At 62.5% G+C, this 25,313-nt stretch overlaps 3 protein-coding genes across 7 annotated transcripts in view; all 3 read left to right on the forward strand.

The window, feature by feature from the left end:
• Positions 1 to 18,066, forward strand: part of LOC102058835 (NADH dehydrogenase [ubiquinone] iron-sulfur protein 8, mitochondrial-like) — a 28,450-nt gene extending 10,384 nt beyond the window's left edge. The window contains exons 4-15 of one of the 4 annotated variants that reach the window (XM_055721840.1): positions 13,056 to 13,176; positions 13,339 to 13,423; positions 13,579 to 13,661; positions 13,800 to 14,186; positions 14,679 to 14,778; positions 15,170 to 15,636; positions 16,844 to 16,894; positions 16,979 to 17,041; positions 17,129 to 17,218; positions 17,364 to 17,536; positions 17,633 to 17,761; positions 17,840 to 18,066. In XM_055721840.1, coding sequence (XP_055577815.1) covers positions 13,056 to 13,176; positions 13,339 to 13,423; positions 13,579 to 13,661; positions 13,800 to 14,186; positions 14,679 to 14,778; positions 15,170 to 15,636; positions 16,844 to 16,894; positions 16,979 to 17,041; positions 17,129 to 17,218; positions 17,364 to 17,536; positions 17,633 to 17,761; positions 17,840 to 17,971 — 1,881 coding nt within the window. In that variant the 3' untranslated portion in view covers positions 17,972 to 18,066. Of the gene's footprint in view, positions 1 to 13,055; positions 13,177 to 13,338; positions 13,424 to 13,578; positions 14,187 to 14,299; positions 14,467 to 14,678; positions 14,779 to 15,169; positions 15,637 to 16,827; positions 16,895 to 16,978; positions 17,042 to 17,128; positions 17,219 to 17,363; positions 17,537 to 17,632; positions 17,762 to 17,839 lie in introns of those variants that run through there. The other 3 variants (XM_055721842.1, XM_055721844.1, XM_055721841.1) reach the window with 3 other exon arrangements.
• Positions 286 to 9,830, forward strand: LOC102058662 (aldehyde dehydrogenase family 3 member B1). Its single transcript, XM_005438376.3, has 10 exons — positions 286 to 716; positions 891 to 1,053; positions 4,168 to 4,278; positions 4,421 to 4,541; positions 4,678 to 4,763; positions 5,031 to 5,112; positions 5,501 to 5,887; positions 6,132 to 6,298; positions 6,489 to 6,588; positions 9,460 to 9,830. Exons 1-10 carry the CDS (start codon positions 571 to 573, stop codon positions 9,651 to 9,653), a joined length of 1,557 nt encoding a protein of 518 aa, XP_005438433.3. The 5' UTR covers positions 286 to 570; the 3' UTR covers positions 9,654 to 9,830.
• A 434-nt stretch (positions 18,067 to 18,500) lies between the features above and the next one.
• TCIRG1 (T cell immune regulator 1, ATPase H+ transporting V0 subunit a3) lies at positions 18,501 to 25,289 on the forward strand. 2 transcript variants are annotated; one of them, XM_055721837.1, is made up of 20 exons: positions 18,501 to 18,590; positions 19,170 to 19,343; positions 20,178 to 20,256; positions 20,357 to 20,586; positions 20,682 to 20,776; positions 21,530 to 21,656; positions 21,738 to 21,820; positions 21,964 to 22,057; positions 22,135 to 22,347; positions 22,496 to 22,646; positions 22,727 to 22,866; positions 23,029 to 23,186; positions 23,260 to 23,350; positions 23,431 to 23,549; positions 23,721 to 23,934; positions 24,137 to 24,253; positions 24,332 to 24,442; positions 24,533 to 24,653; positions 24,741 to 24,912; positions 25,002 to 25,289. In XM_055721837.1, exons 2-20 carry the CDS (start codon positions 19,227 to 19,229, stop codon positions 25,081 to 25,083), a joined length of 2,514 nt encoding a protein of 837 aa, XP_055577812.1. In that variant the 5' UTR covers positions 18,501 to 18,590; positions 19,170 to 19,226; the 3' UTR covers positions 25,084 to 25,289. The 2 variants fall into 2 exon arrangements, with proteins under 2 accessions (XP_055577812.1, XP_055577811.1); XM_055721836.1 differs by lacking the exons at positions 18,501 to 18,590; positions 19,170 to 19,343 and having other exon boundaries at positions 20,049 to 20,256.
• Positions 25,290 to 25,313: the final 24 nt, after the last annotated feature.

Consider the following 25,313-nt stretch of genomic DNA (forward strand, 5'->3'; position numbering starts at 1 on the left):
CGCCCAGGGGGGTGGGCGCCCAGACCCCCCACAACCCCATCCATCACACTGACACCCTCAGCCACACCACTGCACCCCACTGGGGTTGCATCCACGTCCATCACTCTGTGCCTGGTGGCTGCGTGGCAGCGAGGTGCCCCAGGCTGGATTTGGGGTGCGTTTTGCATCCCAAGTGGTTTGTGCTGGAGCAGAGCCCATGGTGACGCGTGCCGGGGCAGGCAGCCAAGGGGCAGAGCAGGAAACCACCAGCTCCCTCCTCCAGCGCGGTGGGTTGCGTAGCAGGGACTGGGTCAGCTGCCTGCCTGCACCCTGCCTGCACGCTGCCTGCACGCTGCCTGCACCCTGCCTGCATCCTGCCAGCCCCACGCCAGCTACAGAGCTCATCAGGGTGCTGGCTGCAGTGCCAGGGTGCCAGCCAGGCTCCTGGAGGCCACCTCCTCTGGGTAAGGCGCCCCGTTAGCTGGGGCAGGGGAGCTGCGGTTTGCAGCCCAAAGGGTGCGAGGTGTTGGCAGCCTGCCCAGCCTGTGGGCAGCCCCGGCGTAACCTGCCCCGTGCTGCTTCCTTGGGACCATGGAGACTGGCAGCAGCATCTTCCCGCAGTCCGGCATGCAGCAGCCCCTTGAGCAGCAGCCCCTGGGCAGTGGGGCTGGCAGAGCCCCCGATGATGATGATGATGGTGGTGGTGGGAAGGGGAGCATGGACGGCAATGCTGTGAGGTGAGAGCGTGTGGCCAGGACGGAGGGGAGGCCGGAGGGGTCCAGCTGCACTGACCCGTCCCCGGAGCTTTGGTGTGGTGCTGGGCTGGGGCAATGTGGAGCTCCTCTCTCTCGTCTCATCACTGGGAGCATGAGGACTGGGCTGGGTTCTCTCTGACATCTCTGTCCCCGCAGCGGGAACCCCTACGCGGGGCTGGTGAGCCGCCTGCGGGCAGCCTGGCTCTCGGGGAAGACACGGCCCATCGAGTACCGTGCGGCCCAGCTGGAAGCCCTGGGGCGCTTCTTGCATGAGAAGAAGCAGGACATCCTGGATGCCACCGCCTTGGACATGGGCAAGGTGAGACCACCGTGGGCAAGGTGAGGGGGCCAGGAACTGGGAGACCCAGTGGCTGGAGGAACTGAGGGACTGCCCACAGCCCTGCCAGCTCCTGCCATCACACAGAGGGCTGATGTGATGTCCCAGCAGAGCTTCCTCACCGCTTTGGTGCTCCATCCCCATGCTGGGCTCGGAGCTGCTGGATGTGGGTGGAGATGGCGGTGGGGAGAGGGAGCTGGAACACACCCCAGCCCACCTCCTCCAGAGCTCATCCCTGCCCTCGGCATGGACAGAGGCGGCTGTGGGGAGCATCTGGACATGATTAGCTGTTCCCAAACGCACCATCCTCAGTTTACCTCTTTTCTGGGCAGGTCCATCCCTACTCCTGTTACCTCCTCCGTGTGCTCCCTGCCTTGGGCTATCCACTGAGTGTCACCCCCTCCCCTTGGTGCACACCCAGGCTGCAGTTGTCGCAGCCTGGACCCCCCAGCTTTGCATTGTCCCCTACCTCTCTGCTCCCTCCCTCCCCATGATGTCAAGGACACCAAGGGCTGGGGCAGAGCAGCCCCATCCCCAGCATCTCTGTAAGTCTTCAAACAGCTCTGGCCCCACCAGCCCAACAGTTCCCCCTTTGGTACAGCTCATCTGCCCACAGCTGGAGCCTCGCACACCACAGGGGGTTATCATCATCTGCTGTTCTCCATCCCGGTTCACAGCTTCCCTTTGGACACCCTCCCCATCCTTACTGCACTCTGGTTTGATGGGATCTACATAATTTTTCCTATTTTTAAGCATCCAGCTCTTGTGCCAAGGGGATCCTTCCTTCTCATTTGCTTCTGCACCCTTTGTGCTTCCCCTTTCCTGACCCAGGCAGGGGCCTGACACCCACCTGCACTGGGAAACCTCCAAGGCAGCATTTGGGAAGCGGTGCCGCCGGCGCTGACCCGGTTCTGGGCAGGGGGGATTTGGGAGCATCTTCCCTTCCCGCCCCGTACTGAGCATCTCCGCTCAGGTCCGGCTGGTGCGGTGCTTGCGGCTGGCGTGGTGCTGGCAGCTGGTGGCCGGGGCTGCAGCTTGTGCGAAGGTCTTGTTCATCCGACCTTCAGTGTGAGAGAGGACAAATGGAGGCAGCCACAACTGCTCTCACCCCAGGGGTAGATGTGAGATGGAAAAAGTCTGCCGATGAGCCTAAGGCAGTGCCATTGAGGGTTAAAATTTGGGATTTGACATTTTGGTTAGTACAATTATTAACCCTTTCACAGTAGTACAGTCATGGGTTTGGTTTTGTATTTTTAATGACATGGTTTCCTCTGCGCCTGCTCACACTGTGCCCGGGTTGGCAGCACCTGAGCGTTATCCCCAGGCCACTGGCCATAGCCATGGCTGAGTAACCCCCACTCAAACATGGGCACAAGGGTGGTGCAGCGAGTGAGAGCAAAGGTCCGTCCGGCCCAGGCTCACTGAAGCAGGTTCAGAAACAGGGAAAGTACACACGATGCTCCCAAACACTTCTGGAAGCCAGCAGCACTGCCTCCTGTCCGCACCGAGTGCCGTGTGCGTGTTCCGTGCTCCATACCCACTGCCATGGCACTGCGGGCACCACTGGCCACCCAGTGTGCGAGCCGCCCTTGGGGCCACCACTCCTGTGAAAGGGCAAACGAGATGGACACATGGACACCTACTGCTGGTCCCGTGGAGAGAGCGGTCTGTGGTGTCACACAAGGGAGTCAGAGCAGCATCCCACCTGCGGTTCCTCCCATCTCTTCTCAGGAAACGTTGGACACCTCCTGTAATACCCTCCCTGGGTGCCGGGTCTCTGCTTCTTCTTTCTTCTACCCTACGGGAGGTACCAGGCTCCCTTTTACCTGGCCTCATCTCGGAAAGCCCAACACGCGGTGCTCTGCTCCTGCTTGGGCTGCATCCCCTGCCACAAGCCCAGCCACCCCAGCCCACCCAAGCCACCCCGCTTGCCCGAACACCCACCGCAGCCGGCTGATGGCCATCGGCAGTGTCGGTTGTACTTCCTCATTTGCCTGAGGTTCCCTTTTCCTTGGAAAAGGCATCCAGCAGGTCGGTCTGCTTGTGCTCTCTGCTGTCTCTCACCCTGGAGGGGCACCCAGCCCCTTTGATCTTGCTTCTCCTCTCCATGTCATGGCCAAGCCACACACCAGTGGTGCTCCCAAACTCCTCCGTCGTTCGGGCTCCCTTTCCACATGAACATCACGCCTCCCACCCTGCTGAGGGCAACCTCTGGAAGCCTCTGCTTCCCCCTCTCCCTCCTTCCTAGGCTCGGCAGCGGATCTCCTCCCCGCTTTCTCATCCCACTCTGCCAAAAAAGCCTGCACAAAACAGGCTCCAAAATCTGGATATTCCCTTTTCTCCCATATTTCCTCCCAAACCTCAACACCTGGCCGGTGGATATCCCCCAGGACCAGCTGTTGGTATCCACCAAACGTGCCAGTTCCTGTGCACCTTCCACCGTACCCCTGGGTGAGAAAAAAACCCAACTGCAGGACAAACGTAGAGGGGTCTCGTGGTGATGGATGGTGAGGAGGTGCTGGCAGAGCTGGATGTCGGCGCCGGTGCTGTGCCCATGCCGGTGACATGCCCATGGTGGGGCAAAGGGTGGGGGGGACACTGCTTGCACCTGCATCATTTCTGAGCTTTCATTTATCAGGCTAAATCCTTGAAGGCTCTTATTTGAGTTGCACCCTGGCAGGTTGTGAAAAAATAGCCTGTCCTGCTATAAAGCCCTCTCTTCCCCCAGACGCCACCCCCGCCTCCACAGACCCCCTCTCCTCCCCAAACACTTAATTTTCCTGAACCTCAAGGGAGCTCGCAGCAGGGCAAGCGTGGCTGCAGGCAGGTCGCTGCCGTGGGGCAGCCCCGGTGAGATTGCAGCAGGATATTGGAGCTCACCAGTGCCCTGCGCTGCAGACACGGTGGGGCTCACCCTCTCTCTGTGGGGTGCTGTGCCGTGGGGCTTGGGGGTGGGAACAAAGTGCGTGTCCACCATGGGACATGAAGGGCTCGGGTCCCCAAATCCTGGGTAAAAAATACGCAGAGTAGGGATAAGAGCTGCTGCTGTGCTGTGGCACATGCCGAGGTGACGCACGGGCTGCTCTGTGTCCCCAGCCACCCTTTGAAGCCGAATTCTCAGAGATCCTCCTCTGCAAGAATGAGCTCCACGAGACCCTGAACAACCTGTCCCACTGGATGAAGGACGAGCAGGTGGACAGGAATCTGGTGAGAGGGAAGGGGAGGGAGAGGATGGGGGGAAGGACCCACCTCCTGGGCAGAGTAGGGTGGGATGCTGACATGCAGATGGCGGTGCAGGTTGGGACTCATCCTGCAATGAAGCATTCCTGATGCGGTGGGTGTCCTGCAGGCGACACAGCTGGACTCGGCCTTCATCCGCAGGGATCCGTACGGGGTGGTGCTCATCATCGGGTCCTGGAACTACCCCATCCACCTCTTCCTGGTGCCCCTCATTGGGGCCATCGCTGCCGGTGAGCTGATGTGCCCTGACCCAGAAGCTGCAGACAGTGCCGGACACTGGCGGGGGCACCGCGACCCCAGGCTGGGGTGCCAGAAGGGCTGGCTGTCACTGTGTCACTGCTCCAACGTCCTATAATCTCCCCCCAGGCAACTGTGCCATCATCAAACCCTCGGAGATGACCAAGAACACCGAGACACTCGTGGGTGAAGTGCTGCCCAGCTACCTGGACACGGTAAGAAGCTCTCCCTGTCGCTGTCTCATGGCTGGGGTGTTCCTACCCCTGTGCACACGGTGCCGTGCCCTGTGCCCTCCCAGCGCTGTGCCTGCTTTGCACATGCCAGCACTACTCCATCCCTGGCTTCAGGCACTGCCACACGTCCTTCCTCCATGCTCAGCTGGTGTCCACAGGCCTAGCAGCCCGGGATGCTGTTGGTGGGGATGGGGACACAGTGGCCCAGGCAGGTGCTGACAGCGGGGTACCCTTCATCTTATGTGGCAGGACTGCTTTGCCGTGGTGACCGCGGGTGTGCAGGAGACCACCAGGCTGCTGGAGAACAAGTTTGACTACGTCTTCTTCACTGGTACGTCCCGTGGGCCAGAGCAGAGCCCTGCCTGGCTTTTATGCAAAGTGGGATGAGTTCCCACCAGGCTCCCTGCTGTGAACTACCCTGCCCGTCCGCATGGGATGGTGGGCAGCCAGCCTGCAAGCAGAGGACCCCTTCCCTGCCCTCAGAGAAGGCAGAGCTCATTGTGTTGGGGATCTGGTGTCAGGATCCAGTACAAGAACCCACATGTTTGAGGATCTAATAGCCATAATGGCTGAAATGGGGAATGCCATGGTGGAGCTGGAGAGGGTGCTAGAGGACTTGACATGTCTTCCCTGGCTCTGGCTCCTGATAAGGCTGAGGCCAGGCGTTGGGCCGTAGCTGGTGGGATCCTCACCATGATGCATCTCTTCCCTGCCCACAGGCAGCCCCTCCGTGGGGAGGATCGTGATGACAGCTGCTGCCAAGCACCTGACGCCAGTAACACTGGAGCTGGGGGGCAAGAACCCCTGCTACGTGTCTGACACCTGCGATGTGCAGAACGTGGCCCGGCGCGTGGCCTGGGGCCGCTTCTTCAATGCGGGGCAGACCTGCATTGCGCCCGACTACGTGCTGTGCAGCCTGGAGATGCAGGAGAAGCTGATGCCTGCCCTGCGTGAGGCCATCACTGAGTTTTACGGCCCCAACCCGCAGGAATCCCCTGACTTCGGCCGCATGGTGGGGGACAAGCACTTCCAGCGGGTGCAGGCACTGCTGCGCAGCGGGCGTGTGGCCATCGGGGGACAGACGGATGAGAAGGAGCGCTACATCGGTGAGGGCTTGAACTTCACATATGTCTCCTTTCTTGCATGGAGTGGACTTGGATTTTGGGGTGGGTCTCATTCTTGGAGGGGAGGTTCTAGATGGAAGGGACATTTAGGGAAGGTTTGCGTGGGAGTCGGGTAGCTTGGTTGGGGTGTCCTGCCTTAGAGGGGGTGTGGGTCTTGGGGAGAGGACCAAGGTGTCATCTCCAACCTCTATGCATGGCTGATGCCTCCGGGTTTCTTTCTCCACAGCTCCCACGGTGCTGGTGGACGTGCAGCACTCTGATCCTATCATGCAGGAGGAGATCTTCGGCCCCATCCTGCCCATTGTTGTTGTGGCCAGTGTGGACGAAGCCATTGACTTTATCAACAGCCTTGAGTGGCCACTGGCTGTGTATGCCTTCTCCTCCGACGACAAGGTATGGTGTGCAGGCTGTGTAAGGCCAGGGCTACGCTTGCCCCATGCTCCTTGGCAGGTGTATTCAGCAGTGTTCATGCTCAAAAAAATTTCTTTACAGCAGACAGCCCTGGCTGTGGGGGAAGGATTGCAGCTGGAGGTGTGGGAGCCACGCACGAGACCCATCCCCACCTTCTCTGCTTCCCTCCCAGGTGGTGAAACAGGTCCTGGAGCGGACAAGCAGCGGTGGCTTCTGTGGCAACGACACCCTGATGCACGTGACATTGACCTCGCTGCCCTTTGGTGGAATTGGTAGGTCCAAAGCCCCCAAGCTGCCTGCCCTGGCCAACGTGCACTGGGTGTGATCCTGCCCACGGTGCCTGAGCCGTGCTGGCCACGGTGTGGAAGGGTCTCGGGGCAGTTGGGGCACCCAGGCCTGGGTCCCAGGTCCAGGGGGCTTAAAGGTTGGGAGGGAAATCCTTGTGCCCCTGCCAGGACCCCACCAGAGGCCCCTGGCATCACTGTGCGAGGGCTTAGCTCTCAGGCTTTGCAGCCCCGTTTCTGCAGGACGTGTGTGGAGCACTGTGAGGTTTCTTCTCTCCGTGTTTGCCACCCCAAGCACGGTGTTCCCTGTGTACGTGCAAATGTCTTGTTTAAAAGGTAGGGAATTTGAGTGTGGCCACCACAGAAACATCTCCAGACCTTCCCTTCTACACGCAGTGTCTCTGCAGGGTGCTGGCAGGCAGCCCCTCACACCCACCCCACTGCTGTGCCACCCCTTCTCTCTGCAGGAGAACGCTTGGAAATTGTCCCTTATCCACAGTTTTCAGGAACTCGGAATTTCAGTTTTTAATGGATCTCCATTTTGGACTCTGGGTCTGAAGACAGCACAATTTCCTATGGATTCCCAAACGTACACAGGTGCCTTTATCAAAACTCCTGGAGATCTATATTGGATAAAACCACTGAGTGAGCAGCAGGGGACCCAGATGACAGCCCAGCAGAGATACGATGAGCATTAAAATCCTTGCAAGCATTTACCATCGTCCCATCCCTGCACTAACAAATCACCCAAGTGGGCTATTTTTAAGGCAAATTTATTTATATGTGCAATTTCTGATGGTCCTCCATGTTGCTTCACACAAAGCTTTTGTAAACCCACAGACCCCAAAAAGGTCTAAATTTTATTCTGAATCAATGGTCTTAAAGGTCTTTATCAACCAAAAAGATTCTGTGATTCTACCATCAGCTGTAAGTTGTGTAGCGCTCATGTTTCAGTTGATGTACATGATTCTGAGCTCCCACGGGATGTTTTCTATCCGGAGCATCAGCAGGAAAACAAGACTTGCATTCTTTTAAAGGCTTCAGAACAAAGCTGTGCCTAGTTCTGCATTCTTCCACCACAACCTTATGCAGATGCATGAATACGAACAGAGCAAGCATCCACAGTCTTTACTCCTGAAAGTCTTCCAGCCTCCATCTGTTTCCAGCTCAGATGGTTTGCTAAGCCAGAAGGGTCCCTGCATGCTCGGTGAAGGGTGCTGGCCTCCGCGTGCTGGCCCAGGCTCTCCTTGAATCCAAGGAAACTTGGTTCCTACGACAGCCCTGTGACATGGCGTTGCACAGCTCACAGGCAGCAGCAGCACTTTGGGGCTGTATCCCTTCTGCCCTGTTCTGGATGTCCACTTGGGCTGGCAAAACACGCTCAGAAGGGCTGCTCTCTTCCCTTGGAGAGGGGGGCTGGGTGATGGAGATACCCACTCTTGATTAGATGATCTTCACTACCATGGAAAACCAGCTCATATTCTCCACCCAAGCCACCCGGTGACCTTCCTCTGTGCCGGGGCTGGTGACGTGTGAGGTGCCAAACATAACCCAGGACTGACCAGGATTTGCATTTCTTCAGGGAGTCTGACTCACAGAATTTCATCACATCTCTTATCAGCACACCAGTGGATTTCCTTGTTTCCTGCCAGCCTGCCTGGCTTCCCCATGCTTGGTTCTGCCCAGCCAGCTTTCCCCTCCCAACAGCCACTTCAGTCCTTGGAGATGGGTCACATTGTCACAAAGCCACCTCGACTGTCAGACTGTCACTGCTTCCTGCTCCAGGAGCTCTGCCTGCAGCGGGGCTGGAGCCAGCAGGGCAGGGGGGGGGGGGGGATGTGTTTCAGAGGGTATCCCTGTGGTAGGGAAGCAACTCTGGCAGCAGCATCTTGCCCACTCCAACACCACATCATCAGTTTGGTGATTCCCAGTCGCTCTGGCACCAGGAGAGGTTTCATGATCAAAAAGTTTTTTTTATTTATTTATTTATTTAAAAAAAGCAGTAAAGTTTTCCGAATTAGAGTAAAAAGAGAACAGAAACTTGAAAGGGTATGTTGGAAGCAACTGCTAAAGAGTTGAAGATATAGAAACAAGACTAATTATCTTTACTGAGCATTTTAGCTGCTTAAGCATCAGTGGAGATGGGGACACATCTCGCAGCATCCTCAAGGGCATGGACCTGTTCCAGGCTGCTTCCCCCCCGGAGGGTGAGGACGGGAGGGCAGCAATCAGAGCTCTTGCCTCCCCACACCACGCTGAATGTGCTGCCTTTCCTGGTCCCTCCGCTCCCCCATCTGCCAGCAAAGTGGGGGCACTGCAGATCCTCCCCGCAAAGCAGCAGGATGACGTGAAAGGCTCCAGCCTGCAGCTGGTTTCCTCAGAAATCCTTCAAGGTGCAGTCCCTCCTGGTGGGAACACAACGTTTTGTGGAACTCTTATTCCATGAAGATTTTTCTGGGCCCGGGTTAATGCGGTGAGCTCTGCACCAGCGCTAAACGTGTCACCTGAACTGGTGAAATCCAGACTGGTGAGAGGGTTATGGGGAACCTTTCCTCCTCCCAGCCTGGTCTTCTCACTCCAAACATCCCTCAAGCATCATTTGGGTGGCCACCTAGCCCCCCCTCCATGATCCCCTTTAGATTGCTTTCAAGGGAAGAGTGGCCATGGCCAGCGCTCCCTGCCAACCCTGGTGGAAAGCAGCTGGATGAAGATGTGGTGCCGTCCACAGACACAAGCAGCCTCCATCGCCCCCGCATCCTCTGGGCGCTGGGAGCTGAATTTTGGCCTCGTTAGCCCAAATGGTGGGCAAGCGATGGCCAGACCCAGCCACCAACTGGGGACCTGTGTTGTGTGTTGCAGGGAGCAGCGGCTTGGGGATGTACCATGGCAAGTTCACCTTCGAAACCTTCAGCCACCACCGTGGCTGCCTACACCGCGGCATGGGCCGGGAGGCCATCAACAGCCTGCGCTACCCGCCCTACAGCCGGCAGAAGCTGGGCATCGTCCGGGCTGCCTCCGAGGTGAAGCGCAAGGGGGCCTGCATCCTGCTCTGAGGGTCCCACATCCTGAGGGTCCCGCACCCTGCTCTGAGGGTCCCGCACTCTGCTCTGAGGGTCCCGCACCCTGCTCTGAGGGTCCCGCACCCTGCTCTGAGGGTCCCCTGCCATATCTCCTGCTGCCAGCCGCAGTAGTTGTGGTGGCCATGTGCAATGAAAGGTGCTTCCCTGCAACCGGTGACCTCCCGTGTGCTTCCTTCCCACCTCCCTGCCCATCGGGAGATGGGATGGAGCCGTGGCCAACAGAAGGGAGAGATCTAGGGAGGGGTGAAGCCAGCAGGAAGGTGGAACCTGCCAGCACCTGGGGCAGAAGTTTTGTGACAGAGCCCCATTGGGAGCCCCTCTGCCCAACATGTCTCCTGTGCCCCACATCTCCCCATGCACAGGTCCTGCAGCCCCCTTGATGGGTTCCATCCCAGTGCCATCACCCTCTGGCTCCATCCCTGCCAGCCCCACCGCAGCAGGGGAGCAGGTGGGGTGGGGGGTGGTCCAGGGGATGCCTGCACCCCCTGCCTTGGGGACTCTCCCCCAAGAAAGTCCACAGCAACACCCTCCTCCCAAATCCATGGACTGGAACCATCCATTTCCTCTGCCCCATGCCCTGCAATTTGCTCTCCCTTATCTCCTGTGGGCTGGCAATCTTGGCAATCCCACAGAGACGGGACTCTCCCCTGAGAAAGTCCACAGCAACACGCTCCTCCCAAATCCATGGACTGGAACCATCCATTTCTTCTGCCCCATGCCCTGCAATTTGCTCTCCCTTATCTCCTGTGGGCTGGCAATCTTGGCAATCCCACGGAGATCCTGGCGCACAGCACAGGCAGCCAAGTCTGGAGCAGAGGGACAGGTGAGGTGCAGCAGGGACGGGAAGCCTTCTGCAGCATTTCCAGGTGTGCCGTCCTCCAGAGCCCCTGACCACGCTGTCCTGGCTGCTTCGGCTCCATCCTGGTGGGTTTCTGGGCTCCGTTCCTCCATCTCAGCTGCTCCTCCCCTCCCGCTACCCCCACCCCGTGCTCTGCAAATGGAGAATCCAGGTCAGACGCAACCCACTGCCTCTCCAGCACAAAATCCCGTTGGACACATCCCTGCACAGTGCTTAGTCCCTGGCGGGGTAGAGGGACACACCAGGTTGCTCCTTCACCCGTGCTGCTCCCCCCCAGCTTGGGGGGCTGGCTGTGCTCGGGAAGGGGGTGCCTCTGCTTGGCCACTTGCTGCTGGGGCAGGAGGGAACATGGTGGCCGTGCCCACGGGCCGGTCGCTGCAGCCGTGTCGCATTCAGACCCTGACGAGTGGCTGGGAGGGTGGGGGGACAGCCCTCACGTTGAGCCAGGAGCTTTGGAAAGGATCCCCTCGCTTTCCAAATTCTTCGGAGAGGAGTCCAGGCACAGCGGGATCAGCGTCTCCTCCCAGATGCATCGGTGGGTTCAGGTCGGAGGGGTTACGTGGTGACTCGCCAGAGCCAGCGTTTGTCTGTCTGAGCCCAGTTTAAGGACTTCCACCAAAACAGTTTCGCAAAGTTGAAAAAAAGAGAAGATTTATTAAGGTGACAGGTACAAGTTCAGGAATGCCAATGATAAACGCACTTACCGCAAAAATCAGGCTGGGGTTAAGTGTTCAGCGCTTTTGGTGACACAACTGTCCTGGGTAGCATCTGATGTAGTCGAAATCCAAATTTGACCAAAGAGGCGGCCCTGCTCAGGGAGGAGAGGGGTCCGAGCCTGTCCAGCTGTCCTGTAGTTTGAGTTCTTGTCCTAAAAGGAAAAAAAATAATTATAAATGCCAGATCTATACTCATGGCAAGGTGGGGCTAGGTGAATTGTTGTGTGCCGACTGGCCCTTTGCAAGGTGGCGGTTCTGGAAGGTCGGTGGGGCCCAGCGGTTCGGCACAGACGGGTGAGAATTCGGTGGGGATGGATGGTACAGATGCAGGGTTAGATGTGCAGGGTCCTCCTGGCCTCACCTCAGGCATCGCTCGGTTTGCTTGTTAGAGCACACCCACTACCCGTGGTAGGTGTGCTGCCCCGGGCAAACCCCCAGACCCACCTGGAGCCCAATGGAGTCACCGTTAGGTCAGGCTGGGGACACACACACCACCCTGCCAGTCACCCAGCCCTTCCCTGGAATTTTACTGCGTGGTCAGAGCTGGACGCCTTTGCCTGACCCGAGGGAAGTGATACTTCCTCAGCAGCAGGCAGTGCTCAGCGCCTCCTCAGGACGAGTCCCCACGTGGGGCTGCTCAGCCGCTCAGCCCACGCTCGAGGTTTTTAACACGTGGCTGGCTCTGGATGCTCACATCCGATTTGAGATAAGTTATATTTCCTCCTCAGCAGAGCAGGGCTGAGGGATTCCTCCCAGCATGAGTGCCCACACGGAGCTGGTGAGCCGTCTGCGGGCAGCCTGGCTCTCGGGGAAGACACGGCCCATCGAGTACCGCGTGGCCCAGCTGGAAGCCCTGGGATGCTTCTTGGACGAGAAGAAGCAGGACATCCTGGATGCCACTGCCTTGGACATGGGCAAGGTGAGACCACCGTGGGCAAGGCAGCCAGTAGGGAATGCTTTCCTTTCCACTGCTCAAAATTCCAGCCCCCTCCCCTTCATTTATAAAACTCTCTGTATCCTCACCCACATTTTCTTGCTTTGGCTCTTCCCAGCCTCTCCTGGTCCCACTGCAGGGGAGTGCAGAGGGGCTGGCTGTGTGCTTGGCTGCTGGGCACTGCACCCGGTGAGCAGTGGCCTTTATTTTTTTGTAGTTATCTTCAGCATAGCCTTTGGGGATGGCCCTGGTGGGGGGAACCACACAGCAACATCCCCTGGCCACACAGAAGTAGAACAAATTAGTTCCAGGGCAGCCTCCAGTGGGAGCATCTGGGGGCCCTTGTACCCTTCCCAGCTTCCAGAGCCATGTCTGCATCATGCCTTATCTGGTGTAGCTGAACTTCTTGAGACACCAAATCCCCGACTTCAACCATCACCTTCTACTGTGTTCCAGCAACAGTGGGATAGGCGGCGTGCCACAATGCGGGCGGCACACTGGAGGGGTGGCTGTGCCACCCATCCATGCCACTGTATGGCCACAGGGTGTCCCTGTGGGTGTCTTGCCCCAGTAGAGACAGTTACATCCTGCCACAGCTGCCAGGAGACTCCATGGTGACCTCTGTGGAGATAAACCACCGTGGGGCGGCCACGGGGCTGTGCCCGAAGCGGTGACCACAATGACCTCCTGTGTGTCCCCAGCCGCCCTTCGAAGTGGAACTCTCAGAGATCACCATCTGCAGGAGCGAGCTCAACCACCTGGACGAAGGACAAGCACGTGGAGAAGAACTGGGTATGGGGCAGTGGCTGGCTGGGGACGTATGGCATGGCAGGCAGTTGTCCCTCACACCATCCTTCCTTCCGCAGGTGACACAGCTGGACTCAGCCTTCATCCACAAGGACCCGTATGGGGTGGTGCTCATCATCGGGCCATGGAACTACCCCATTAACCTCCTCCTGGTGCCCCTCATTGGGGCCATCGCTGCAGGTGCGGCTGGGCTGTGTCCTGCCATGCTGGGGGGTACCAGAACCTCACTGGGGGGTGCCCCATGTCCTCCTGGGAGTGGGAATGGGGTGATGGGACCGCACTGGTGGCATGTCTGCTCTGCAAGAGTGAGGGCCTTAACAAGAGGGAGCTCCTGTCCTGCAGGTAACTGCGTTGTCATGAAACCCTCTGAAATCAGCAGGAATGTGGAGAGGTTAGTGGCTGAGACACTGCCCAGGTACCTGGACAAGGTAGGAGAACCCTCTGCTGCAGTCACCTCCCTCTCCTGGGACACCTGCCCCTCTGTGTCCCAAACCTGCTTCACCAAGCCACATCCCCACCGAGCACTCTCTCTGCTCCTGCCCGGCTCTGGCGCTGCACTTCCCACCTCCCCTCCTTGTCCCGGGACTGCTTTGCCGTGGTGACTGCTGGCACAGAGGAGACCACCAGGCTGCTGGAGAACAAATTTGACTATATCTTCTTCACCGGTACATCCCTCAGGAATACTCAGTCCCAGCCCTCTCTTCAAGGCAGGGAGACGGGCATGGAGCTGTCCCGGCAAGCCGGGTGCAGATCCATTGGGAAGTATGACCACACTGGGTTCATGCTGCTCCCCCCACCTTCAGGCAGCCCCTCCATGGGGAGGATCGTGATGACAGCTGCTGCCAAGCACCTGACACCAGTAACACTGGAGCTGGGGGTTAAGAACCCCTGCTACGTGTCCGACACCTGCAACGTACAGAACGTGGCCCGGCGGGTGGCCTGGGGCCGCTTCTTCAACGCGGGGCAGACCTGTGTGGCGCCCGACTATGTGCTGTGCAGCCTGGAGATGCAGGAGAAGCTGCTGGTCGCTCTGCGTGAGGCCATTACTGAGTTTTATGGCCCCAACCCTCAGGAATCCCCTGACTTTGCCCGAATTGTGGGGGACAAGCACTTCCAGCGCGTGCAGGCACTGCTGCGCAGCGGGCGTGTGGCCATTGGGGGACAGACTGATGCACAGACACGCTACATTGGTGAGGCATGGGGCATACCGCCATCGGGAGGGCAGAGGTGCTGGGTGGGGGTCCCGCTGGACATGGTCTGTAACCCCCAGCCAGGCAGCCCAGGCTTGGATCTCTCCCCACAGCCCCCACGGTGCTGGTAGATGTGCAGCAGGATGACCCCGTCACGCAGGAGGAGATCTTCGGGCCTATCCTGCCCATCCTCACAGTAACAAGCTTAGATGATGCCATCGCTTTCATCAATGCCCGGGAGTGGCCGCTGGCCATCTATGTCTTCTCCTCCTGCAAGAAGGTGCAGAGCTGGGCTGGGAGCAGCATTCCCCTCGGCCTGGGTCGCATCCTGCTGCAGGGGTCTGGGTAGCCACAGGCACCCAGTCGGGGCTGCTCCTTTGACTTTGTCCCTGGTCACAGAAGGAAAGCCACCATGTCCCCAGCCGTGCGTGTCTTAGTGCAGCCCAGGGGCGCCCGGTGAGTGCTTAGCACCCCTCTGCTTTCACTCCCCAGGTGGTGAACCAAGTGCTGGAGAAGACAAGCAGTGGTGGCTTCTGTGCCAACGACACCATCATGCACATGACGCTCACCTCGCTGCCCTTTGGCGGCATCGGTACGTCCATCCCCAGGAACAGGGTGCTGCAGGGGTCCCCTGCCCACCGCAGGCAAGGCAAGACCAGGGCCCTGCCTGCTGTGGGGGGAATCCTGCCCAGAGTCCTTCCAGCTCTGCCATCACCCACCACCCCACCCACGGCAGCTCCTGAACCCCTGCGCCGGGACTGTGCCTGGTACCTGTGTCCCAGTGCTGACCCTCCTGCCTCCAGTGGCTGGGCTGGGGGTCCGAGCTTGGTGCCCATGTCGGGGCCCCCTCCTCCTCCTCCAAGCCCCGGGGTTGGGCCTCTACCCCGGTGCCGACTAATCCCGCCCCTGGAGTTCCGATTACCCGTCCCGACCTCCCCTAGGCCGTGCCCGGTGCCGGGGCTCTGACAGACGCTGCTCCGCAGGGCAGAGCGGCCTGGGCCACTACCACGGACATTACAGCTTCGACACCTTCTCGCACCCGCGGGCCGCGCTGCTCCGCGGGGCCGGCCGAAAAGCCCTCAACACCCCCCGGTACCCGCCCTACGCCCCGCGCCGCCTCCCACTGCTCCGTGCCACCACCGAAACCAAGCACCGCGCTGCCTGCACCCTCCTCTGAGCCGCAATAAACACCCACTTCCGCTTCCGCCCACGCTTCTGTTCCGCCCCACGGCCTCAGCTCGGCCAATTGCCGCGCCGCCCCACTGCCGCCCTGCCCAATCCACGCAGCTCCGCGCCCCTCGGGCCAATGAGAAGCGAGCCTGGCGCCGTCTGCCCCGCCCACTGCACGGCGGCCCGCCCCGTGACCCCGGCGCCGCTGTGCGCCTGCGCCGCTGCCCTTGGCGCCTGCGCAGTGCGCGCGGGGTCAGGACGCCCCGGGTCCTTGGGGGAGGTGAGCGGGGGGGGCCGGGGCGGCCGGGGGGGCCTGCATGGGGTGCCCGGCAGCGCTGTCGTGGCTTGTCCTGGCCGCCGGGTCCCGCCTGGGAGAGAGGGTGCGGCCCGGAGGCCTGGCAGCCCCCCCGGAGCCTGCCTGGGGCCGGGGTGTCGGGGTGGCTCGGTTCCTTGGGGCGGGGGGCTCTTGTCTTGGGTGCTGGAGGGTGGGGAGGGGGTTTGGAGTAGGGCTTTGGGTGCTGTGGGGTGGGTGGGTGGGTGGGTGGGTCTGCCTGGGTCTTTCGGCGGGGGGAGCGGGGTGCCCAGGACACCTGGGTCCTGTGTGTGTGGGGATAACTGGGTCCCTTGGGGGAGGGTGGGGGGGAGCAGAGCGCCTGGGTCCCCTGGTGGGGCACGACAGGATGCCCGAGTCCTTTGGAGGAGGACGGGACACCTGGGTCCCTTGTGGGATGTGGGGGGACACCTGGGTCTCTTGGTGGGGGGATATTTGGGTCCCTTGTGGGAGGTGGGGGGCGGACAGGACACCTAGGTCCCTTGGCAGGGATATCTCTGGGTCCCTTGTGGGAAGGTGGTGGTGGGACGACAACAGGACACCTAGGTTCCTTGTGGGAGGTGGGGGGACACCTGGGTCCCTTGGCAGGGGGATATCTGGGTCCCTTGTAGGAGGTGGGGGGGCGGACAGGACACTTGGGTCCCTTGCGGGGACACGCACAGGGTGTCTGAGTCCCTTGGCGACACACACACCTGGGTCCCTTGGGGGAGGTGGAGGTGTGTGTCCAGATGCCTGGGACCCTTTGGGGGGGGTGACAGGACACCTGAGGCCCTTGTTGGGGGATGTCAGGATGTCTGGGTCCCATGGTGGTGTAGGACACCTCGGTCCCTTCTAGAGGAACAGGATGCCTGGGTCCCTTGGTGGGGGGACAGGACACATGGGTCCCTTCAGAGGGGGGCAGGATGCCTGGGTCCCTTTGGGGGGTGGGTTGGCAGCAGGCCATGTGGGTCCTTTGGTGGGGTAAACAGGACACCTGTGTCCCTTGGAGGAGGGTGACAGGATGCCTGGTCCTTGGTGGGAGGAGGGGTGCCTCGAGGCTTGGGGTCTCTTCTGGTGGAGGGGTGGGGGCTGGGACATCTGGCTCCCCTGTGGGAAGTGGGGGGGCCAGCACCTGAGGGCTGGCAGTGAGCGTCAGGCCAGACCCCTCTGCTGGCAGCAGGACCGGCCATGGCAGCGCTGCGTTTGCTGTACCGGGCTGCCTGCGCAGGTAAGAGTCACGCCGGCCCCCCCGTTGGCCCCCTTTCCCCAGCCTGAGCCCCCCCCCTCACCCCTCTGTCTGCCCTACCTCCAGGCCCGCCAGCCCCCCTGGGCTACCTGCGCCCGCTCAGCACCAGCCACCCTCGGGACTCCTACAGTGAGTAGGGGCGCGCTGCCCCCCCGGCCCTTCCCTCCAGCCCCGTGTCCCCTCTGCCGGCTGGGCACAGCTTCCCTCTCCCTGCAGAGTACGTCAACGTCCAGGAGCCAGCCATGGACATGCGATCCATCACCGACCGTGCTGCCCAGACCCTGCTGTGGACGGAGCTCTTCCGAGGTGAGGCCTGGAGCTGGCTCGATGCAGCCGCTGGCGGATCAAACCCCTCTCAACCTCCCCACGTACAGCCCTTGGCTCATCTGTGGGGTGCCGGTCCCCCTGAGCATGCCAGCACATCCCCCCTCCCCCCCACTCCATCTTCCAGGCCTGGCCATGACGCTGAGCTACCTTTTCCGGGAACCGGCCACCATCAACTACCCATTTGAGAAAGGCCCGCTGAGCCCACGCTTCCGTGGGGAGCACGCCCTGCGCCGCTACCCCTCTGGAGAAGAAAGGTGCATCGCCTGCAAGCTCTGCGAAGCTGTCTGTCCAGCGCAGGTGAGCCTTCATCACCCTCATCTTCCTCCCTCTGGCTCTGGGGGTCAGCAGGCTGCCCAGCGCGGGAGCTGACGGTGTCCCCCGGCCCCGTGGCAGGCGATCACCATCGAGGCTGAGCCCCGAGCTGACGGTAGCCGCCGCACCACCCGCTATGACATCGATATGACCAAGTGCATCTACTGCGGGTTCTGCCAGGAGGCCTGCCCCGTGGATGCCATCGTGGAGGTGAGTGCGGAGCCCCCCTGCCTGGGGCGGCACAGGGGTCTGGTGAGCCTTGAGGGCAAATGTCTCCCATCCCGACAGGGCCCCAACTTTGAGTTCTCGACGGAGACGCATGAGGAGCTGCTCTACAACAAGGAGAAGCTGCTCAACAACGGCGATAAGTGGGAGGCAGAGATTGCGGCCAACATCCAGGCTGATTACCTGTACCGGTGACAGCCGCGTCTCCTCCCCACTCCCCTAATAAAGGGTCTGGGGGGGCTCTGCCGCCCCTGTCCGTGTTGGGGGCTCTGGCCCCTTCCTAACCCAAAGCTCCGGCTTTCTCTGTGTCTCTTCCTTTCTGGCACTGGGGCAGGGGAGGGGTCGAATCCCCTTCCCTGAGCCTCGGGGGGGTATTCTGGGGAGGGGAGCAGGGGTCCTGGGGGTGCCATCACCCGTGCCAGGCTGGGGGCACAGGAATGGGGGGGGGGAGCGAGTGGCCGTGGCGAGGCAGGCTGGGGTGGGGGGTGCGTGGGGGGCAGGCAGGGGCAAGGGGTGAGCGCGTGCCCCTCTCCCCGGGAGGGGATGCCCTGCCTGCAGCCAGCCCCCGCGGCTGGGGGTGGGGGGGCCCTGGTGGTACCGGCTCCGGGAGGTGGCAGGGGGTGTGTGGGGGGGGTGGGTCTCATTTCCATGCTCCACGGGGGATGGCGGTGCGGGGGGCGGTTCTGGCTCCGTGCTCCCGGGCCTTCGGGGTCCCGGTGGCGGAGGGGAGGGGGGGGGAGGCGGGCCGGTCCCTCCCCGCGGCCGGGCCCTTCCTGGGGAAGGAGGAAGTGCCGAGCCCGCCCCGCGCTCCCGGGTAGGGGCGGGCGGCTCCCGCGGGGGGGGGGGTCCCGGGCGGCGGGGGGGGTCCCGGGCGGCGGGGGGGCCGGGGCAGCCCCGGGGGGCGGCCAGTGCCCGGCGCGGGGGACGAGGTGGCGCTGACTCAGCTGCAGCTGAGCGGGGCGGGCGCGGGGGCCGCACACGGGACCGGGGCGGGGGGGGGCGGGGGGAGCAGGGGCGGGGGGATCTGGAAAGTATTTTGCAAGCCCGGTGCTGGGAAGAGCCGCGTGGGACCGGGGCGGGTCACTTCCCCCTGGGCAGAGCTCCGGGGACACCCCGGCTCGCCGCTGCAGGACCCCGGCTGCCCCCCCAGTCCTGCTGCAGACCCCCGGGGGACCCCCAGCCTTGCTGCGAGCACCCCCAGCCCCACTGGAAGCCCCGGGGTGCCCCCCTCCCCCCACCCCGCCAGCCTCCCTGCCATCTGCAGGGTTCCCCCCCCCCCAACACCACTGCCACCCCCGGGGTACCCCCCAACCCCACTGCCACCCCCGAGGTGACCCCCCCAGCACCACTGCCAGTTCCCCCCTGGTCCTCACCCCCTCCCTCTGCCCCCCAGGCGGGTGCCCTTGTGCCTCCGCACCCCAGGGCGGGAGTGGGGTCCCCGGGGGACACCATGGGGTCCCTGTTCCGCAGCGAGGAGGTCTGCCTGGCCCAGCTCTTCCTCCAGTCTGCCTCGGCCTACAGCTGCGTCAGCGAGCTGGGCGAGCGCGGGCTGCTCGAGTTCAGGGACGTACGTAGGGGTCGGGGGGCTGCAGGGGGGTTGGTCTGGGTGGGGTTGGGTGCCCTGGGTGCAAGGGGATGGGTACAGGTGGCTCAGGGTGCTCTGGGTGCAGGGGTGTTAGTCTGGGTGGGTTTGGGTGCCATGGGTGCAGTGGGGTTGGGGTGGGTGGCTTTGGGTGCCATGGGTGCAGTGGGGTTGGGGTGGGTGGTTTGGGGTGCCATGGGTGCAGGGGGTTGGTCTGGGTGGGTTTGGGTGCCCTGGGTGCAGCAGGGTTGGGGTAGATGCTTTGGGGTGCCCTGGGTGCAGGGAATGGTTGCAGGTGGTTTGGGGTGCCCTGGGTGCAGAAAGTTTGGGGTGGGTGCTTTGGGGTGCCGCGGGTGCAGGGGGTTTGAGGTGGGTGGTTTGGGGTTCAAGGGATAGATGCAGGTGGGCTTGAGGTGCCATAGGTGTAGGGTTGTTGCTCTTGGGGGGTTTGGGCCCCCTGGTTGCAGGCATTGGGGGGTGTTGGCTTGGGGTGCAGTTGGTGCAGAGGGTTTGGCGTTCAGTGGATGCAAGGAATGGATGCAGGGGATTTGGGGTACTGTGGGTGCAGAGAGTGCGGGTGTTTTGGGGTGCTGTGGGTTTAGCCTGGTGGCTTTGGGGTGCCATAGGTGCAGGGGGTGGATGTGGGTGGCTTGAGGTGCCATGGATGCAGAGGGCTTGGGGTGGGTGGTTTGGGGTGCCATGTGTGCAGGGGACTGGATTTGGGTGGTTTGGGGTGCTCTGGGTGCAGGGGGTGGGTGCAGGTGGCTTGGGGTGCCCTGTTCCCTCTGGGGCCATGCTGTGACTGTGCCCCCCTGGCAGCTGAACCCCAACGTGAGTGCCTTCCAGCGGCGCTTCGTGGGCGAGGTGCGGCGCTGCGAGGAGATGGAGAAGACCTTCAGTGAGTGCCGGGGGGGCTCGGGTCTGGCTCTTTGGGGGGCTGCCTCAGGGGGTGCCCCCCCCTCCCCGACCCCCCCACCATCTGACGGTGGCTCTCGCAGCCTTCCTGCAGCAGGAGCTGCGGGGTGCTGGGCGGGTGCTGGGGCCGTGCCCAGAGAGCCCGCGGGCGCCGCTGGCGCGGGAGGCACTGCGGGTGCAGGAGCAGTCGGAGCAGCTGGCGCAGGAGCTGCGGGAGGTCAGCCACAACCGCGCCTCCCTGCGTGGGCGCCTGCGGGAGCTACGCCAGTACCTCCACGTCCTGCGCGAGGGCCAGCGCTTCACCAGCCTGCCGGTGGGTCCGGGGAGGGGGCTCGCCATCCTTGTGGGGGCTGCCCTGCGCCCTGCTTGCCCCCCGCAGCCTCACCTCTGTGCTCCCCATCACCACAGGCCCCGCTGGGCTCCCCACCGCGGCCCCGGGCGCTCTCTGAGCGGGAGCCCATCCTCGATCCCTCCCTGCACCAGCACCTCGACCGCAAGATCAAGTAACAGGGGCTGTGTGTGGGGCGGGGGTTGGAGCGGGGCCGTGGGGCGGTGGTGTGGCCGTGGGGTGGTGGGCATGGCTGTAGGATGAGAGTTGGAGAGGGGCCGTGGGGCGGTGGTGTGGCCGTGGGGTGGTGGGCATGGCTGTAGGATGAGAGTTGGAGCGGGGCCGTGGGGCGGTGGTGTGGCCGTGGGGCAGTGGGCATGGCTGTAGGATGAGAGTTGGAGCGGGGCCATGGGGCGGTGGTGTGGCCGTGTGGTGGTGGGCATGGCTGTAGGATGAGAGTTGGAGAGGGGCCGTGGGGCGGTGGTGTGGCCGTGGGGTGGTGGGCATGGCTGTAGGATGAGAGTTGGAGCGGAGCCGTGGGGCGGTGGTGTGGCCGTGGGGTGGTGGGCATGGCTGTAGGATGAGAGTTGGAGCGGGGCCATGGGGCGGTGGTGTGGCCGTGGGGCAGTGGGCATGGCTGTAGGATGAGAGTTGGAGCGGGGCCATGGGGCGGTGGTGTGGCCGTGTGGTGGTGGGCATGGCTGTAGGATGAGAGTTGGAGCGGAGCCGTGGGGCGGTGGTGTGGCTGTGGGGCAGTGGGCATGGCTGTAGAGTGAGGGTTGGAGATGAGCCGTGGGGCAGAGGTGTGGCCGTGGGGCATGGCTGGAGGATGAGGACTGGGGAAGAGCCATGGGGCAGGGGTCTGGCCATGGGGTGGGGGCAGCAGCAGAGCCGTGCTCGTCCCAACACCCTCACTGTGTCCCTGCAGCTTTGTGGCCGGTGTTATTCACCCATGGCGGGTGAGCGCCTTCGAGCGGCTGCTGTGGCGCGCCTGCCGCGGCTACCTGGTGGCCAGCTTTGTGGAGATGCCGGAGCCCATGGAGGACCTGGCCACGGTGAGCAGGGCACTGGGGTGGGGGCTGGCAGGGAAGAGGGGCCAGGACAGCTGGGGCTGACATGGGCTTTGCTGTCTCCAGGGCGAGAGCATCACCTGGGTCATCTTCCTCATCTCCTACTGGGGTGAGCAAATCGGGCAGAAGATCCGCAAGATCTCGGACTGGTGAGCCAGGGGCCCCACGCCACGCATCCGGCCAGGCAGAGGTTTATTTAGCAAGACCCACTCTGGATCCCCGCGACGGGGACAGGCTGGGCCACCTTGGGGAGCTCTGGTCCCCCTGACACTGTGGTGTCCGTCTGTCCCAGCTTCCACTGCCACATGTACCCCTACCCGGAGAGCGAGGCCAGCCGGGCGGACACCATGAGCGGGCTGCACAGCCAGATCCAGGACCTCAGCGTGGTTAGCTGGGCACTATAGTGGGGACCGGGGGGGCCATGGGGGGTCCCCCGTCCCTGACCTGTGCTGGGCACCCGCAGGTGCTGGAGGAGACAGAGCAGTACCTGGCACAGGTGCTGGACAAGGTGGCGCTGGCGCTGCCCACCTGGCGGGTGCAGGTGCAGAAGATGAAGGCCATCTACCTCATCCTCAACCAGTGCAGCTTCGATGTCACCGAGAAGTGCCTCATCGCTGAGGTCTGGTGCCCCGTGAGGGACCTCACGCAAGTGCAGGACGCCCTGCGCCAGGGATCGGTGGGTTGCTTGGTGTTACCATGTCCTTGTGCCAGGGTTTGTTCGGTGTCCCCATGCTCAGGGTTGCTCGGTGTCCCCATCCGTGTCCTCGTGCCGGGGTGCGAGGCAGGGGGTGCCCTGTGTCAGGCACTGGGTGCTTTCCCCACAGTACAAGAGCGGCTCGAGCGTGGAGTGCTTCGTGCAGCGCATCCCCACCTCGGAGAACCCCCCCACCCTCATCCGCACCAACAAGTTCACTGCTGGCTTCCAGAGCATTGTGGATGCCTACGGGGTGGCCAGCTACCAGGAGGTGAACCCTGGTAAGGCCCCCCGACCCCCTGCAGCATCCCAGACTGGTGGGGGGGACACCCTGTGTGACATGATCCCTGTGTCCCTGCAGCGCCCTACGCCATCATCACCTTCCCCTTCATCTTCGCCATCATGTTTGGGGACGTGGGGCATGGGCTGCTCATGTTCCTCTTCGCTCTCTGGATGGTGCTGTATGAGAACAGCCCCAGCCTGCAGCAGGCCAGCAACGAGGTGAGCAGGACGTGGTTGGGGGTGTGGGGACCTGGTTGAAGGTGTGGGATGGGGGTGGTAGTACAGGACAAAGGCAGTATGGGGCAGGGTTGGAGGTGTGGGAGGGGGACAGTGTGGGGCATGGGAGGTGGTGGATGCAGGAGCCGTGTTTGCCCCCACCAGATCTGGCTGACGTTCTTCGAGGGGCGCTACCTCATCCTGCTTATGGGGGCCTTCTCCATCTACACTGGCTTCATCTACAATGAGTGCTTCAGCAAAGCCACTGTCATCTTCCCCTCTGCCTGGAGCGTGGCCACCATGGCCAACCACTCCTCCTGGAGGTGTGACTCCCAGTCCCCCAGTGAACCCTGCCTGTGTCCCTGCCTGTACTGACACCCCCTGCTCTACCCACAGCTCTGCCTACCTTGCCACCCACCCATCCCTCACCTTGGATCCCAACATCACCGGCGTCTTCCGAGGGCCCTATCCTTTCGGGATCGACCCAGTGAGTGTCCTGTGGGGGAGAGGATGGGGTGGGACCCTCGGTGGGGTGGCCCAGAGTCTCACCCACCTTGTCCACGACAGATCTGGAGCTTGGCCACCAACCACCTCAACTTCCTCAACTCCTTCAAGATGAAGATGTCCGTGGTGCTGGGCATCGTGCACATGGGTTTCGGTGTCCTGTTGGGGGTCTTCAACCATGTGTGAGTCCCTGTGGCTGTGGGATCTGGCCACCCATGATCATGCTAAAGGGACTGGACTCACCCGGGTGGGGTGGGTGAGTGGAGTCCTGGACCCCTACATTTGGGTGGGAGCCCAGGTCACGCGAGGGTGTGCCATGCTGGGCTGAGCTTGGCTGATGTCCCCCTGCCCAGGCACTTCCAGCAGCGGCACCGGTTGGTGCTGGAGCTCCTGCCCGAGATGGTTTTCCTCCTGGCGCTCTTTGGCTACCTCGTCTTCCTCATCTTCTACAAGTGGGTGAAGTTCAGTGCCGCCGACTCCCTGGTAGCCCCCAGCATCCTCATCCACTTCATCGACATGTTCCTCTTCACCTCCAACGCTGACAACCTCCCACTCTACCGGGGGCAGGTAGCACCCCACCAAGATGGGGGGCACCCACCCAGGGACCCAGTGCCTACCCTTCCCCTTGCCCAGGCTGGGAGCAATGGGAAGCCCTGTGGGGGCCGCTGTGGTGGTGGTGGTGGTCTCCCGCTGTGTCATGGGTGGGGCTGTTCTCAGCTTGGGTGGCTGGTGCCGTGGAGGACACTGAACTGGTGCCCCTGTGCCGCAGGTGCCGGTGCAGACCGTGCTGGTGGTGCTGGCGCTGGCATCGGTGCCTGTCCTGCTCCTGGGGACACCGCTGTACCTGTGCTGCCGGCAGCGCACGCGGAGGACCGGTCGCCCTGCGGTGAGGCTGGGGTCGGGGTGGTGGGGCTTGGGCAGGGGGGTGCGGTGGGGTCTCACCACTGATGCCATCACCTTGCAGCTGGTGACGGCGGGGGAGCAGGAGCCGCTGCTGGAGGGGCAGAAGGCTGGCAACTCTGTCAATGCCACCAAGGAGGACGTGGAGAGCGGGGGGCACAGCCCTGACGCTGAGGTGAGGGGAACTGGTCTGGTGGTCTTGGGTGGTGTGGTGGGGGTGGCTGTGCCCCGCCGCTGACATCCTGTGTCCCTTCCGTCCCTGCAGCACCTGGACTTTGCTGAGATCTTCATGCACCAGGCGATCCACACCATCGAGTACTGCCTGGGCTGCATCTCCAACACCGCATCCTACCTGCGGCTCTGGGCACTCAGCCTGGCCCATGCCCGTGAGTCCCCCCGGTCCCCTGCGTGCCCCGCCCCGGGGCTGGGCTAAGCCTCAACCCCTCTGCCTGTCCCTGTCCCCCCCTTCCCAGAGCTGTCAGAGGTCCTATGGACCATGGTGATGCGCAACGGCTTCGTGCGGCTGAACTATGTGGGCGGTGTGGTGCTGGTGCCCGTCTTCGCCGCCTTCGCCGTGCTGACCGTGGCGATCCTGCTGGTGATGGAGGGGCTCTCCGCCTTCCTCCACGCCCTGCGCCTGCACTGGTGAGCCTGGCTGAGGGCGTGGGGTGCCGGTGGGACGGGGTGACTGATCCCCCCCAGCGCCACTCCTCACCGGCCACTCTCCTCGGCAGGGTGGAGTTTCAGAATAAGTTTTACATGGGCGCCGGGTACAAGCTGTGCCCCTTCACCTTCGCCTCTGACACCTGGGAGTAGAGTCGTCCTGCGCGGGTCCCGCTGGGGGCTCAGGGCATCGGCCGGACCCAGTCCCCACCCTGCTGCAGGCAGCTCAGCCAGGGGGGCTGGGGGGCAGCGTTGTGCCCCCAAATCCCCAAGGCTGAGGGGCCACGGGGGTCTGGTTGCAGCATCCTCCCCATTCCCTCCTCGGCAGCGAATAAAGCTGTCCCCGTGGCTCGTCCCCACCTCCGCGTCTCCATCCCCTCTGC

This window comes from Falco cherrug, chromosome 10, assembly GCF_023634085.1.
Source record: "Falco cherrug isolate bFalChe1 chromosome 10, bFalChe1.pri, whole genome shotgun sequence".
NCBI lineage: Eukaryota > Metazoa > Chordata > Aves > Falconiformes > Falconidae > Falco > Falco cherrug.

What these genes read in the sequence shown, in the direction of transcription:
- LOC102058662 (XM_005438376.3), top strand. Translation starts at nt 571, where the DNA reads ATGGAGACTGGCAGCAGCATCTTCCCGCAGTCCGGCATGCAGCAGCCC. An exon ending in AGCAGGTGGACAGGAATCTG is followed by an intron (nt 4,279 to 4,420) that starts GTGAGAGGGAAG and finishes GGTGTCCTGCAG; the next exon opens with GCGACACAGCTGGACTCGGC. An exon ending in TGACTACGTCTTCTTCACTG is followed by an intron (nt 5,113 to 5,500) that starts GTACGTCCCGTG and finishes CCCTGCCCACAG; the next exon opens with GCAGCCCCTCCGTGGGGAGG.
- TCIRG1 (XM_055721836.1), top strand. Translation starts at nt 20,058, where the DNA reads ATGTGTGCAGGGGACTGGATTTGGGTGGTTTGGGGTGCTCTGGGTGCA. An exon ending in TGCAGCAGGCCAGCAACGAG is followed by an intron (nt 22,867 to 23,028) that starts GTGAGCAGGACG and finishes TGCCCCCACCAG; the next exon opens with ATCTGGCTGACGTTCTTCGA. An exon ending in GGCACAGCCCTGACGCTGAG is followed by an intron (nt 24,443 to 24,532) that starts GTGAGGGGAACT and finishes CCGTCCCTGCAG; the next exon opens with CACCTGGACTTTGCTGAGAT.